This window comes from Pocillopora verrucosa, chromosome 6 (genome assembly GCF_036669915.1).
Source record: "Pocillopora verrucosa isolate sample1 chromosome 6, ASM3666991v2, whole genome shotgun sequence".
NCBI lineage: Eukaryota > Metazoa > Cnidaria > Anthozoa > Scleractinia > Pocilloporidae > Pocillopora > Pocillopora verrucosa.
In genome coordinates, this window is record NC_089317.1 from 20,408,159 (window position 1) to 20,422,683 (window position 14,525).

Below are 14,525 nucleotides of genomic sequence, written 5' to 3' on the forward strand. Positions count from 1 at the left end.
ACTTTTATTGAATTGTTTACTCCCATAAGACCTATTTCATGGCTTTCAAAAGCAAACGTGTTGTGCTAATTTAGAAACGAAACCACCATCTACCCTCCCCCGGTTATCATTACCTCCTTTCCAGAATCATTGGGTCAGCGGTAATCTTCACTTTTCAAAGATGGCGGCTGTTAACACCAGCAACTTTCCAATTCACGGGCTTTTACCTAAGCGAGAAACGGGCGCTGATAGATTTTTGGCGAAGTATCCTGAGTATGATGGTCGTGGAATTGTAATCGCTGTGTTTGATACTGGAGTTGATCCAGGAGCTCCCGGTTTACAAGTAAGTTCTTGTTCTGGCAATTGTCCGGATTCAATACTCTTAAAATTTTTTCTGAGGTGAATGAAGATTTAGATATATGAAAATTCACATATTTGCACTGCGGTGGAAAGATGAAATTAGAAGATCCTCGCAGCTAAGAACACTACTGAAACTAGTAGTTGTAAGTAGGACCTGAAAAAAAAATTTCAGGCCCGTACGGGATTTGAACCCATGACCTCTGCGATACCGGTGCAGTGCTCTACCAATTGAGCTAACAAGCCAACTGGGAGCTGGTCAATGAATTGGGTACAAATAAACATCCGAGTGAATGAAGATTTAGATATATGAAAATTCACATATTTGCACTGCGGTGGAAAGATGAAATTAGAAGATCCTCGCAGCTAAGAACACAACTGAAACTAGTAGTTGTAAGTAGGACCTGAAAAAAATTTCAGGCCCATACGGGATTTGAACCCATGACCTCTGCGATACCGGTGCAGCGCTCTACCAATTGAGCTAACAAGCCAACTGGGAGCTGGTCAATGAATTGGGTACAAATAAATTCATTGACCAGCTCCCAGTTGGCTTGTTAGCTCAATTGGTAGAGCACTGCACCGGTATCGCAGAGGTCATGGGTTCAAATCCCGTACGGGCCTGAAATTTTTTTCAGGTCCTACTTACAACTACTAGTTTCAGTAGTGTTCTTAGCTGCGAGGATCTTCTAATTTCATTTTTCTGAGGTGTTATAACTCAGTGGAAACTAGGAGGAAAATTAAATCCATCTGCACTTGCCTCGGTTTGCCTCACCAGAAGTAAAACGGAGTTTGTCAGGCCTTTGAAAAGTTTTAGTTGGAGGAAAGAGTCAGTTTTGTGGTACCATTGACGTAACTTACCATTTTCCCACATTTTAACTAACAAGTTGTTCAAGGACAAAGGACAAGGATAAGTCCACTTGTTTAACAACTCTATACCACTTTGTGAATTGGGAGACATGTCAAGGAAATGTCTGATGTAATGATATAAAGATCAAAAGACAAATTGGTGAAACAACAAAATGAGAGGACTTAGTGAAACAATATAAGGTTTCTCTGTACTCCTATTTAAAAAGTTGAAGACGGTTTCTATGTTGAATTTAAGCTACTCTTACTATTTTCCTGCAACAGGCAACCCACAGTTGCAACCCTCTGTAGTTTGAGACTTGGAAATAAATTTTTTGTTAACTTGAAAATGGGAGAGGCAATTGTACAGACCGTCAATTACATACTTTGTTTAAGACTTCTGTGGTGACAATAGATAGCATTTGGCGGTATAGGGAGTAGTTTCTAGCATTATTGCTGAAAACTGTTTCCAATCTTTTTGTGATTTGCTGAAGGAAATTGTTATTATCATCATGTTCCATATGAGGTTATGGATTATGATTGAGAAATGATTGGAGTAGTCAATTATTTTCTGACTTCTCAGTGACCTGGACTGAATTGTTTTAAATTTACTGTGAGGTGTTTCAAAGGTAAGTTAAAACTTTATCCAAAGGACAAATCACAATTAAGTGGATAAGTATTAACCAAATGTTCTGTGCTTTACATCTTCCATGCACATTGTTCAAATGGTAGATAACACCATGCAATGGATTACTTGCTATCCAATTGATAAGTGTTCAGATAGTGTACTATGTTATCCATCAGATAAAGATTTGTCGATTGGAATTATGCATTATCTACTCTTGGAACAATGGTGGCCAGAGAGGCATGGAGAGCCCCAGCGTTCAAAACTTTGACATCTGATCAGCAATTTTTTTTTCAAGGAAACTCCTGATGGACGACGAAAAATAATTGATTTAATTGATGCCAGTGGGAGTGGTGATGTTGATACCTCAACAGTCGCTGAGGCTATTGATGGCTGTGTGACAGGACTTACAGGAAGGAAACTAAGGGTTTGTTTTTGATGTCTTTTGTAATCCTTTCCTCTTATTCTGACCAGTCATTTTTTCTTTTAGCTGAAAGTTTTATTGTATAGTTTTCAAGACTTTTAAACTCTCAGAACAGAACAGCTTTATGGGCCTGATTAGTTACAGTGACCTTTTCCAGTCCATTGCAGGGTAATACCCGTATCTCTCTAGCATTTTGGCAGATTTCTAAGGTGGTAGGTTGGTGCCCATTTATACTCAATAGTGGAGAGGGGCATCATGAGTGGAGAGTGTATTTCCTAAGAACCAAATTAAGTGATGGGCCATGGCTTGAAAACAGACCTATTGATCTGGAATACAGTAGACAAACTACTAAGGTTACCATTTCTTCCATAAGCATGTGAATAGCTCCTTTAAACTGTTTTATGTGCTTGGGCAATATTAAAGGTCATGTGTCTCACAGTCTAAGTTCTGAAACACGACACTTCACTATTGTGAATGGCTTGATTGGATCTGATGTGAAAGACGAGATTTGAGAACAGTAAGAGTCCATTGGCTGATTGATTAAATTCAATCATCTGATGTCAACATTAGCAGGTGGATCCTCTTTTGTACAAGAGTTTAATCATGTACTTTCTCTACAAAATGAAATTTGTGGAAGTGTCTGCTGCATGTCTTAAGTTTCGCTCTGAAAAAAAAGGAAACTTGCAGTCATACATCTGTAAATACACATTCTGAGGTGGATTGTTTTGAGGCAGGAGATTAAGAGAAGAAAATTCTGTAAACAGATCATGGCTTCACATTGCAATAAGTCATAAGTAACTGTAATAGGGGATGTTACTACACAGATAAATGTAGGAACTAGTGAGGGAATGATAAGGAAACAAGTAAAGGAAAAAAGTTTACATGTTTACAAGATGAGTTAAAAGTGATTGTAGCAAATCAAGAGACAAATGTTAACTAGGAGTAAATTTCAATTGTAAAAAAAAAAACTCAGAATGGATCAGAAAAGATTAATTTAAAAAAATAATAAATTCAGTGTGTAGTCAAGGAGGAAATTCCAAAAAGAGACCAAAAGAAGGCTCTTTCTAGCACTTCCACTATACAGAAGGTTTCATGTCAGATTTCAAAAGGCTGATACCCAGACGATCATGGATATGTCAGTCATAGTCACAAATTAAGGGGTCAGTGACTTGGAGGGTTGGGACTCTTGAAAGCACCAAATGATATATATGGGTTTAGGAACATGGGATAATTCCATTGGGTCAAATGGTTACCATGGAAATGGTTGTAAAGTAAAACTAAGATAAACATGGTTTTATTGCAATATAGTTAAAAATTCTATTTAAATTAACATTTCTTCTTCAAAACATTTCAAAACCTTTTTTGGGTCAATTGTTCATGTTTTGTTGCTAATTTTTTCAATTTATACTGAAAGAATAAATAGCAGATATTGTTGGCTTGGAAAAAAACAAAGCTCATGTGACAAATATGTTAAAAAAAAAAGAGCAGTTGAGAAATACTCATTTTTTGAGTTGAGGTTGGTAAAGATGTTGAAGTCCTATTAGTCAACTGTTTCCAATCTCCTACACTTAAGATACATGATAAGATAGTCAGTTTAATACATCAAATTATTAACTTCATACCTGACTTCATTTGCTGTTGTACCAACCTCATATGTGGGAGTGTAAAGTGAGCTTATGAAAGCCTCAGCAGATTGAACAAATTCTTGGTACTTGTTCTCTTAAGTCCTGTAAATGCAAGTATGCATGTTGTTATTCACATGAGCCTTCAAAGCCTTTCTTTTGTCAGTCTGACTAAAGCCACTTGTAATGTCTAACTTTGTAATAAGCTCTCATCCAAGCTCTTGGATGAGATGATGAAGATAGCAGAGAATATCCTTTGTTTCAGTGTGGAACCATAGCCAGTCACATCTCAAATGAAGACATTTAGAGATACAAAGGAGAGCTTCATAAGTATGTGTTGACTGAACTGCAATGCAGCCATGATCATGAGAGCAGTCTTCGGTGTAGAGAAACATTGAGGCTGCCTCCTCCTTATGCCACTTTACTAGCAGATGGTGGATACAATGTTCTCCATTTCATGTCAATTATACTGCATTTCTAACTATCTTAAAAGCATCCTGCTGGCGCCAACTTCTCACCAGGATTGAGTGCCCTCTTTACAATCTCTAAGTGCCACTTCAAAAATTTTCAGGTTGGTTTTGTTTCACTTGTGAAGGGATTGGTATGACTGGAGTTGATATTCTCTCTTCTCAAATAATGGATGACTTATTTGCCATATTTAATGGAGTTCTTCTTGTCATAGCAATCAAATACAACATCCACACAAGTGCATCTTTTTTCCCAGGTGGGAAAGTTATGACCTCCCAGTAGTTATTGGCAAGCTGTCCAAAAGTTGGTAGACCCACATTCCTCCTCATCTGCATAAATGTATTTGTACTTCAGCAGTAATATACATGAAGTCTTGCTAGAACAAAAACTCTTGGGAGCCTTTACCAGAGCTCATTGACTCTCCAATCAATAGTTGCTCTTATCAGAGCTCATTGTCTCCCAAAGTGAACAGCAAAGTTCTTTTGTTTGGGAGCTCTTATCAGAGCTCATTGACTCCCTTACTGACCAACAAACTTCTTGCAATTGGGAGCTCTTATCAGAGCTCACTGATTCCCCAATTGACCAACAAATGTATTGGGATCAGAAGCTCTTATCAAAGCTCATTATTTCCCCAATTGACCTAAAAACTGCTTGCAACTGGGAACTCTTTTCAGAGCTCATTGACCTACCAAGTGACCACTAAACTTCATGCAATTGGGAGCTCTTAACAGAGCTCATTAACTCTCCAACTGACCAACAAACATATTGTGTTTGGGAGCTGTTATCAGAGATCATTGACTCCCCAATTGACTAACAAACATATTGGGATTGGAAGCTCTTAACAGAACCTATTGACTCCCCAACTGAACAAAAAAACCTCTTGCAATTGGGAGCTCTTATCAGAGTTCATGACTCCCCAATTGACAAACAAATATATAGCAATTGGGAGCTCTCATCAGAGCACATTGACTCCATTTATTTCTTGGTTTCCTTAGCAACAGTTGCCATGGTTAAGTTTAACCAACTAATGGAAATTATCCCATATTATTAGGTACTTTCCAAAGTTTCATCACCCTTCCAAATTTTATTTTAATTGTTTGAGTAGTTCTGGATGTTTTGCGGATAAGTTCCAAAACACACGCACATTGCTACTTCCGAAGGTGCTTCACAACCCCCAATAGCAAGTCACACACCTGACAATTTGTGACTAAGACTGATGTGGCAATGATCTCTGGGTATCAGGCCATCATCATCTGATGTCCAACTTTTTTCGTAGTGGGGGTGCTATAAGGTCAACTTTTTCAGGCTTTTCCTCCTCGACTGGTGGGGATTATTAACTTAATTCAATTATAAAAAAAAACTCTGTGTTAGCATATTGAGTGCATCAGGGTATGTATCACATCAATCAGATCACTGCATTAGGGTATTATCTTGCACTAATCAGATCACAGCATTGGGATATACTAGCACCAATCAGAGTATTGTTTATTATGCCAATCGTGCATGAAATTAGGGGCGCAATATGTTGCAATGGAATTAACCCAACATTGACACACACCAATAGTGACATGTACTCTTCCACCTAGAGTAATGCTCATGTCCTTCATGATGACTTTGTAGACATGGGACTATAAACCAAGAAACAAGAGAGTTACAGAGAAAATTTTGACAGGCTAATTGAAGAACACAGTAAGAAGTATTTTATTGATTAAACTGAGGCAAGGCACAATCCATTGGCCTTAACAAAGCAAAAAATCACATGACATGCCTTTTAGAAAGATTTCCACAGGAAACCCATGAAATAACTTGAACCAGAATATGCTGTTTGACTAAAAACTACATCCACTCACTTGAGCAGCAATTTTTTTTGTTTTTTTTATAGTTGTTAAAGTAACTTGTTGTGTACTTTGTTTAATGGGTTTTTAAAACAGATTCCAGATGACTGGGAGAATCCCTCAGGCAAGTTTTTCATTGGTGTGAGGAGTGCTTACAGTTTGTTTCCAGCAAAGCTGAGAGAGAGACGAGTGGTAAGTAAATAAATACATTGTGCATTCTTGCTTCTAAATTTAGTGTTCTTTTGCAACTCTAATCTTTAAGTTGGTAATGTTTGGAACCTCAGTCGATTGAAAGGTGGCTTTCGTTTGTGGGTTCCATCATTAGTTGCCTCAGATTCAAAAAGTGGTTTTAATTTTGTAGCAGAGTTATGACAGGGAGAAGAATTGACACTAAGGAGAGTTAGAGGAGAGAGTAGAAGAAACAAATTAGTAGGCCATTCAGTAACAACTCCAGTATTTTCTGTTAACACAGCTCTGGTGTCTCAGCACTTCCAGGGGGTAATTAATTGGTTAATAAGTTTTTCTGTGATCCCTAGATGACTGGAACTACTCAGTTAACTATTTACAACCTAACACCAGTATGCATATTCTCCATACTGTTCTCTATACTTTTTCTAGGCTTTTGTTAAGGAGAAGTTAACAATCTTTTGTTGGTGATCATGGCCCTTATTCTCCTGACCTCAATGTTTGATTCAGGGGTGATATTGTAAGGAGAAATTAGATGCTAGTCACTCTTAGGGATGAAAGGGTTAGGTGCATGTTTTAATCAGTGTAGGTTAGGTTATAGCTAGTGCTGTCAGAATCAAGCAGCTTTAATGGAATGGTACCCTGTCTTGTTCACTTTTAGAAAGAAAGGCGTGAGAAGCTCTGGGACCCACCTCACCAGGTGTGCATCTCAGAGGCAACAAGGAGGCTTGATCAATGGGATGCAGAACATCCAAGTCCTTCAGTGGTAAGCATCTTTTTTAACATCATAAGGTGATTAAGTGTATGGTTTGGTTATGGCATACTTGCTGACTACCTCAAGTCAAATGAGTGAGATTTTTATCCTCAGTCACTAGATTTTTTTTTTTTTTCGGTGTACATAGCATGAGAAGTTAATCAGAGAAGATCTTCAAGCTCAAGTAGAGACCCTTGCCAGTCTTGAAAAGAATTACTCTGACACTGGGCCTGTTTTTGACTGTATTGTGTTTCATGATGGATACACTTGGAGGTAATGGGTTAAATTTTTACTGAGACTCACCCCTCACCTCTGTCCCTCTCCTCCACCCCCACCCCTTGCCCCTTCCCCCCTTATCTCCCTTCCCCCCTCACTCTTTACCCCTCCCCCCTTGCTCCTTGCCTCTTGCTGCTTGCCCCCTTATGTAAATGGCAATGATAATCATGGTTTTTGTCTAAACTCTCCACTTGCTTTCATCAAAATCATTTACAGCATGTGCTAATTTGGTTTCTAAAAATCATAAAATGTTTAGATATTTTAAAATATGAACTGAAGCAGGCAATGAAATACAAGTAAATTTTGAACTGAAATGCTGCCTCAAATTTAAACCAACATTACAATGTATCCTTCAGCAAAGTATTAGAATATGTTAGAGACTAGTTTCTTTTCGCCCTGTTTTTGTTTTTTCATCCCCTTACAGTATCACTGCTGTAGGTTATGACAAAAAAGGAAATGATCACCAACTAAAGAACTTAAACATATTCTCCCTTTTAGCGTCTTAGGAAATGTGTGGAGAACATTTGTGAACAAAATTTATACTGATGTTAGGTTGTAAAGGGTTAAAAGGGCATTTTATTTGGTGATACAAATTTTTTTGTCGTAAGACTGTAAATTTGAAGTGAATATTTAGGATCTATATGGAAGGATTTTTAAGAGATAGAACACAGACAATTTTCAAAGTTTTTCCTTTTACCACCTTTAGAGCTTGTGTTGACACATCTGAGAGTGGAGACTTAGCCAGCTGTACTCTGCTGGCAAATTACCGAGAATCTGGACAGTATGCCACATTTGGAAAAGAAGGTGTTAATTATTTCTTCAAATAACTCTTTGTCAATAATGTCTCTATTTTGCCCCCCAGAACTAAATTTTTCCAACCAAATTTTATGAGGACTCAGTAGAGAGAAGGGGCTTACTCAACCCTTTGATCCCTGAGCGTGACAAGTATCTAATTTCTCCTAACAATATCACCTCTGAATCACACATTGAGGTCATGAGAATATAGGAGACGATCACCAACTTAAGAAGCTCTTGATTGTTAAACAAATTCTCCTTCCCAGCACCTTAGGAAATGTATAGAGAACAGTATGGAGAATGTGCTTACGGATATTAGGTTTTAGAGGGTTAAAACTCCATACTTGAAGGGTAGCTTTTTGCAGGCATTTCTTATTATAATAATAATGCCTGAATTATTTTTCAGATTTGTTCAACTACAGTATCACTGTTTATGAAGAAGGCAAAGTACTGTCAATAGTAGCAAATGGAGGTTTGTATATGTGCATCATTCAAGGTTTGAGACCGGGGTGATTTTGTTTTTAACCCTCTAGCTCCCATTAGTGACCAAGACAGAATTTCTCCTCATGGTATCAATGCAATATCAAGCAGACAATTGATGAAAATAAAGAAAAATATTAACAAGGGAAACATTGGTTGATCCAATACCAAATTCTCTAAATTAACATTGACAGAGTTGTATGGCAGACAGTAAGGAGAATTACTGAGATCTTGGGAGTGAAAGGGTTAAGGGGCATAACAGTCTTCTTTTTTTTTTTTGTGCTTCTAGGTACTCATGGCACCCATGTGGCCAGCATAGCAGCAGGGTATTGTCCAGATGATCCAGCACTGACAGGCATTGCTCCTGGTGCTCAGGTGTACATGATATTCTAGTTTAACCCTGTAACTCCCAGAAGTGATTATCTTGTAACTGCTTGCCAACAGGCACTGAGAATAATTGAACTTATCAGGTAGAAGTTGTTACCTTCATTTAACATCAAATTCTTGTAACTAATTTACAAGGAAATGTGTAGCAGCTAGAGGGGAGAATTAACAATCAGATCTTGGGAGTTTAGAGAGTTAATGGAGCAAGGTTTCAGTATTTTGAGGTACTCTTCTGTGTCATCAAAAATTGTGTTTGCTAGGGAAGGTAGAAAAAGTCTCTCAAGGTTTTTATGCACAAGGAAGCAATTAGGGTGAGGCATATCCTTTACACCCTAACATCAGTATCAATATTCTCCATACTGTTCTCTGTACATTTTCTTAGCTACTGACAAGGAGTTTATGTTTGATAATGAAAGCCTTTTAGGCTGGTGATCATTGACTTCATTCTCATGATCTTAATAAATGATTCAGCAGTAACACTGTAAGGAGAAATTGAATGCTGGTCACTCTCAGGGTTTTAAAGGGTTAAATGAAGAAGTGGTTATGTGAAAAGTTCCTTTGTATAAGAAGATTCTGCATTTTTTCCCTCAGATTCTCTCAGTTAAAATTGGTGATTCAAGATTAAAAACCATGGAAACTGGAGCCTCCATGATAAGAGGAGTAAGCACTATTAATAGAGAAAGATGTTTTTCGTCTTGTCAAAAGTGTGGGACAAAGATAATATTCTAGGTCCCCCTGAAGAATGGAAGAGCATCAGAGTGTTTGTTTCCTCATGGGGACTCAGAATATTTCTTTGTCCCATGCTTGTGACAAAACGAAAAACATCTTTCTCTATTTCTTTACCAAGCTCAAAACTTTTCTTTCTTTCTTATTCTATTTGCAAGTACTGTTAATTTTGCCAATTTTTCCTGACATGTCTCTGGTGATCAGCCTTTAATGATCTGATTTTTTTATTTTATAGTTAAGTAGATTTTTTATTTAAAAAATTTTGTTTTAGTTGATTGCAGTTCATCAGTACAAATGTGATCTTATAAATATGAGCTACGGAGAAGCGAGTCATTGGCCGAATTCAGGGTAACAAATGAATCCTTTAGTTTCTTTTTGTGCTGTCACATTCATAATGATGATGATAACAACAATAAAGATGATGATGATGATGACAATGTCAGTAACAATGGTAGTTATAATAATGACAACAAGAAACATTAAGCAGAAAACCTCCTGTCACATCAGTTGGAGGGTTTGGTGAATTAGTGATAAATTACCTTGAACCCCAGAACAAGATGTTCAGGGTTGTTTCCAACCTGAGTTATTCTGTTCTGTTCTCAGGGAAGAAAAATTTACTCTCGTGGTTCCATTTCAGACCAGGAGTAATAAGAGGCCATGAGGCTTGAAAAAATCAGCCTACAATCTCAATGAGAGGGTTTTAGAGAGGTCAGGTGGGGAAAATAGTTGCCCATGCATCACCACACGCTCCATAGTGCATATAATTTGCATTTACTACGCGCACATGGGAGGAGCTGCAATACAGCCATGCAGTATTATAGATATCATAGCAAATCCACTTTAAAATGTGCAGGTTATGTTTATTTTAGCTTTTGTTCTTTGTTGTTTTGTAGACGAATAATAGAACTCATGAATGAACTTGTGGACAAACACAAAGTGATATTTGTGTCCAGTGCTGGTAACAATGGCCCAGCTCTATCCACAGTTGGATGTCCAGGGGGCACTGCAGAGTCTCTTATAGGTAAAATTTTTAGTAAAATTAATTTTGAAGTTACAGTGGCTTAATAATTGTTGAAGGTTATGGCAATTAAATGATACCAATTTAAAACGGTTTACGGTTAGATCGCTCCATGGTTAGATCGCTCCAAGTCAGATCGCTCCATACCGAAGTCAGATCGCTCCACTCGAAAGTTAGTTCGCTCCATCAAATAAGTTACTTCGCTCCATACATAAGTTACTTCGCTCCATGAAGAAAACTAACGTGGAAGGTTGATAAAATTAATTAATTTTATTGTTCAGAAAATAATTAATTAATAATTAATTTTATTGTTCAGAAAAAGTCACAAGAATAACAAAAGAAAAAAATCACACCTACCTCGTGCTGTGCGCTAATTAGCTGTTATTGATAAGAATGTCACAAGTTTAAAAACAAGTATGTTTGTGGCGAAGGCGATACTGTTAACTTATGATTAACATGGGACAAGAAAATATCTAAATCGATGACGTGTTTTTCTTACTTAACAATCGATTAAGAACGCACGCGCGCTTAACCTAAGAGCGAAGAAATAAACCTCATGTAAGGAACTCGTAAAGTGTAACCTACTTTATTAAAGATGGCGGATACACACGGGCCAGTATTTTATTCGAATGATCTTTTTAACACATTAAGACCATAACTTTATCATTTATTACACACTGAAACACTTATTTCATCATTTATTACACACTGAAACACTTATTTCATCATTGGTAATTCGCTTTGGGGGGTTAAGTGAACGAATCGTCGATCACTTTATATTTCAGCAACTTGATCGCAAGCAACATCATCAACTATAAACTACAAAGATCAGAAGTAAGTTAGTTTATCAGTTTTCTACGTTCATTACACACTGAAACACTTGTTCCAACATCGGTAATTCGACCGATCGCAAGACGCAATACACATCATCAACTATAAACTATAAAGATCAGAAGTAAGTTAGTGTATTAGGTTTCTACATGGAGCGAAGTAACTTATGTATGGAGCGAAGTAACTTATTTGATGGAGCGAACTAACTTTTGAGTGGAGCGATCTGACTTCGGTATGGAGCGATCTGACTTGGAGCGATCTAACCATGGAGCGATCTAACCGGATACCTTTAAAACAGAAAAAACAAACTAAAAATCTTTGCCAAGGTTTTTTCTTTTTTTTTTTCTTTTTTTTTTTCCAAATTAAGCCATTACGATTGTAAGAGCGCTTATTCTTGGTTTTGCTCATTGTTCAGGTGTTGGAGCTTATGTGTCACCAGACATGATGGCTGCTGAGTATTCTATGCTGGAAAAACTTCCCGGAAATCAATACACATGGTCCTCAAGGGGTCCAACGTAAGGAATTAGCTTTTAATAATTTGTGTCCAGCTCGCTTAAAGATGAAAAGGCTCTGAGATACCTTAAACATTTAACTCACAAGATCTAAATATGAATTCTTCTCACTGATTGCTGTTCATTTGTTATAGTTTTAATTTTGAGAATTTAATTCTCAATCAAACTTAATACTCTAGTTGATGTTTTTTTTCGCTTGTTATCAATTTTCTACTTTAAAATGTATTAATGTTGGAAGGATAAATTCTTTTCTGTCACTCCTGGGTGTTAGAAAGTACCTCTGTAGGTATTTTCTCAGCAGAAACTTGCCATTGGTACTCTTTATCTTCCGTTACTCGTGCATTAGTCGTAGTGCGTTTTCGACACGGCCAGGAAATGCAAACCATATGTGGTACGGAAACGGGTTGAAAGATTTTGGGACGAGCTGGTAAAGGCGGGGCGAACTTGTTTTACGTTAGGGGGCGAAATTACAAAGGTTACAGAGGTTTAAATTGTAATGGGGCGAATTCACCGCAAAATGATAAGCTCAGGGGGGAAAAGTATGTGGGAAATTCTGGATTTAAAACATCTGAAATTGTGATTTTAAGCGCAGAGTTCTGACCCCCATTTTTTGTATCACAGCACAGATGGCTCATTAGGTGTGAATATCAGCGCACCGGGCGGAGCAATAGCTGCTGTCCCCAACTGGACGCTGAGAGGAACACAGCTGATGAATGGAACATCAATGTCTTCACCTAATGCTTGTGGAGGAGTTGGTATGAACTGAAGACTGCAGCAAAAAATTATAAGTGTTAGTCAAGTTTTTTTGTTGTTTAACTCATTCCAGTTTCTTTTCCCGAATTTATCTCACAGCTCTCCTGCTATCGGGTCTCAAAGCAAATGATATTGCCTATTCTCCGCACAGGTGAGCTTTTGATTTTCATTCATTTGTTTTAGGCTTTTTTTGTCTTTGGTAGCTCTTTTCAGAAGGCCCCAGCTTGATCAGACTAGTATACGTGCACCACTGGGCTTGTAGCTTGTTGTAGCATTTTTTTTTTTCATTTTTTTTTTAACGAGGATAGTAATTAATACATTAAAAATTTGTTTACGTTCTCAGCATTCGTAGAGCATTGGAAAATACTGCCCTTCATGTGGAAGGTAGAGCACTGTGTGTATTTCTTTAATTTGTATCATGAGAATAATTTCCCGTTTAACCCTTTACACCCTAAGATCAATATACATATTCTCCATACTGTTCTCTATACATTTCCTAAGGTGCTGACAAGGAGAATTTGTCAAACAATCAAGAGCTTCCTTAGTTGGTGATCATTTCTTTTATTCTCATCACCTTCATGTGTGATTCATGGGTGATATTGTAAGGAGAATTTAGATGATGGTCAGTCTAAGGGGTCAAAGGGTCAACAAATTGCTTTTTTGTTGCCGTTTGTCTGTTGATATGTAGATTGGAAATAATGTCAAAATGGGGAAAGAACCATTAAGAGGCTTAACCTTCTACAGCCTCACATCAGCATGCATATTCTCCATACTGTTCTCCATACATTTTCTAAGGAGCTGACAAGGAGAATTTGTTTAACAATCAAGAGATTTTGTAGACAGTGATCATTTCCTTTATTTTCATGACCTTCACGTGTGATTCAAAGGTGATATTGTTTGGAGAAATTAGATGCTAGTCACTCTTAAGGGTCAGAGGGTAAATAGCCTCAGGCGAGTGTTTCATTGCTTGTTTTTGTTAGATTTGTTCGTCTACCGTGGTATGTAACTGAAAAGACACACGGAAATTGGAATATGTTTATTTCTATAATGAGGAGAACAAAATAATCTCCTGTTTTGACGTCATTGGTAATCTGACTTGCAATCTGAAAGCGTCTCCATTTTTACAACAAAAGCAAGTTGATAACTACCCACTCTCATAATTTTTTTTTTTTTTTTGCAGGACTTGATAGACTCACCTTAGGACATGGCCTCTTACAGGTTAGTCAGAGAAATTTATAAATAAAAAGCGGCCTCGCTCGCGCGATCTCATAGGAAAACATATTGAAAACTGACGCTTGTTGGGCCGAACGGGTTGACATGAGCCGTTCCAGAAAAAGCCGTCCGGCCTCAGTGCACATGTACTGCTTTGTTGCAAAAAAAAGAGAAAGAAACAATGTCGCTTTTGTTGCAAAAAATGAGTGACAGCAGTGACCAAAACTAAATGAGAAAAGAAGTATGGGGTACTGGGGGAGTGTTGTCATCTAAACGTACGATGACACAAAGACAGTGTCAGCCAGAGTGAAATACGTACTCAAAGCAAATCAAAATTGAGGTAGAGACATCTACGTATGATACGCTGAAATTTTTCAGCCTGAGTTATGGGTAATATGGTTGGGTAGATCTGGCTTGAACTCCGTACCTTTTTCTCCACAGCTAA

General features: G+C 37.6%; 1 protein-coding gene across 2 annotated transcripts in view; it reads left to right on the forward strand.

Annotated features, from left to right (window-relative positions):
* Positions 1–14,525, forward strand: part of LOC131792840 (tripeptidyl-peptidase 2) — a 49,715-nt gene that overhangs the window by 14,148 nt on the left and 21,042 nt on the right. Inside the window, exons 1-16 of one of the 2 annotated variants that reach the window (XM_066168518.1) lie at positions 161–322; positions 2,103–2,231; positions 6,250–6,345; positions 7,001–7,105; positions 7,242–7,366; positions 8,076–8,173; positions 8,571–8,636; positions 8,934–9,019; positions 9,620–9,688; positions 10,026–10,102; positions 10,648–10,775; positions 12,019–12,118; positions 12,737–12,870; positions 12,968–13,019; positions 13,212–13,252; positions 14,049–14,086. In XM_066168518.1, coding sequence (XP_066024615.1) covers positions 161–322; positions 2,103–2,231; positions 6,250–6,345; positions 7,001–7,105; positions 7,242–7,366; positions 8,076–8,173; positions 8,571–8,636; positions 8,934–9,019; positions 9,620–9,688; positions 10,026–10,102; positions 10,648–10,775; positions 12,019–12,118; positions 12,737–12,870; positions 12,968–13,019; positions 13,212–13,252; positions 14,049–14,086 — 1,506 coding nt within the window. Of the gene's footprint in view, positions 1–160; positions 323–2,102; positions 2,232–6,249; positions 6,346–7,000; positions 7,106–7,241; positions 7,367–8,075; positions 8,174–8,570; positions 8,637–8,933; positions 9,020–9,619; positions 9,689–10,025; positions 10,103–10,647; positions 10,776–12,018; positions 12,119–12,736; positions 12,871–12,967; positions 13,020–13,211; positions 13,253–14,048; positions 14,087–14,525 lie in introns of those variants that run through there. The other variant, XM_066168519.1, reaches the window with a different exon arrangement.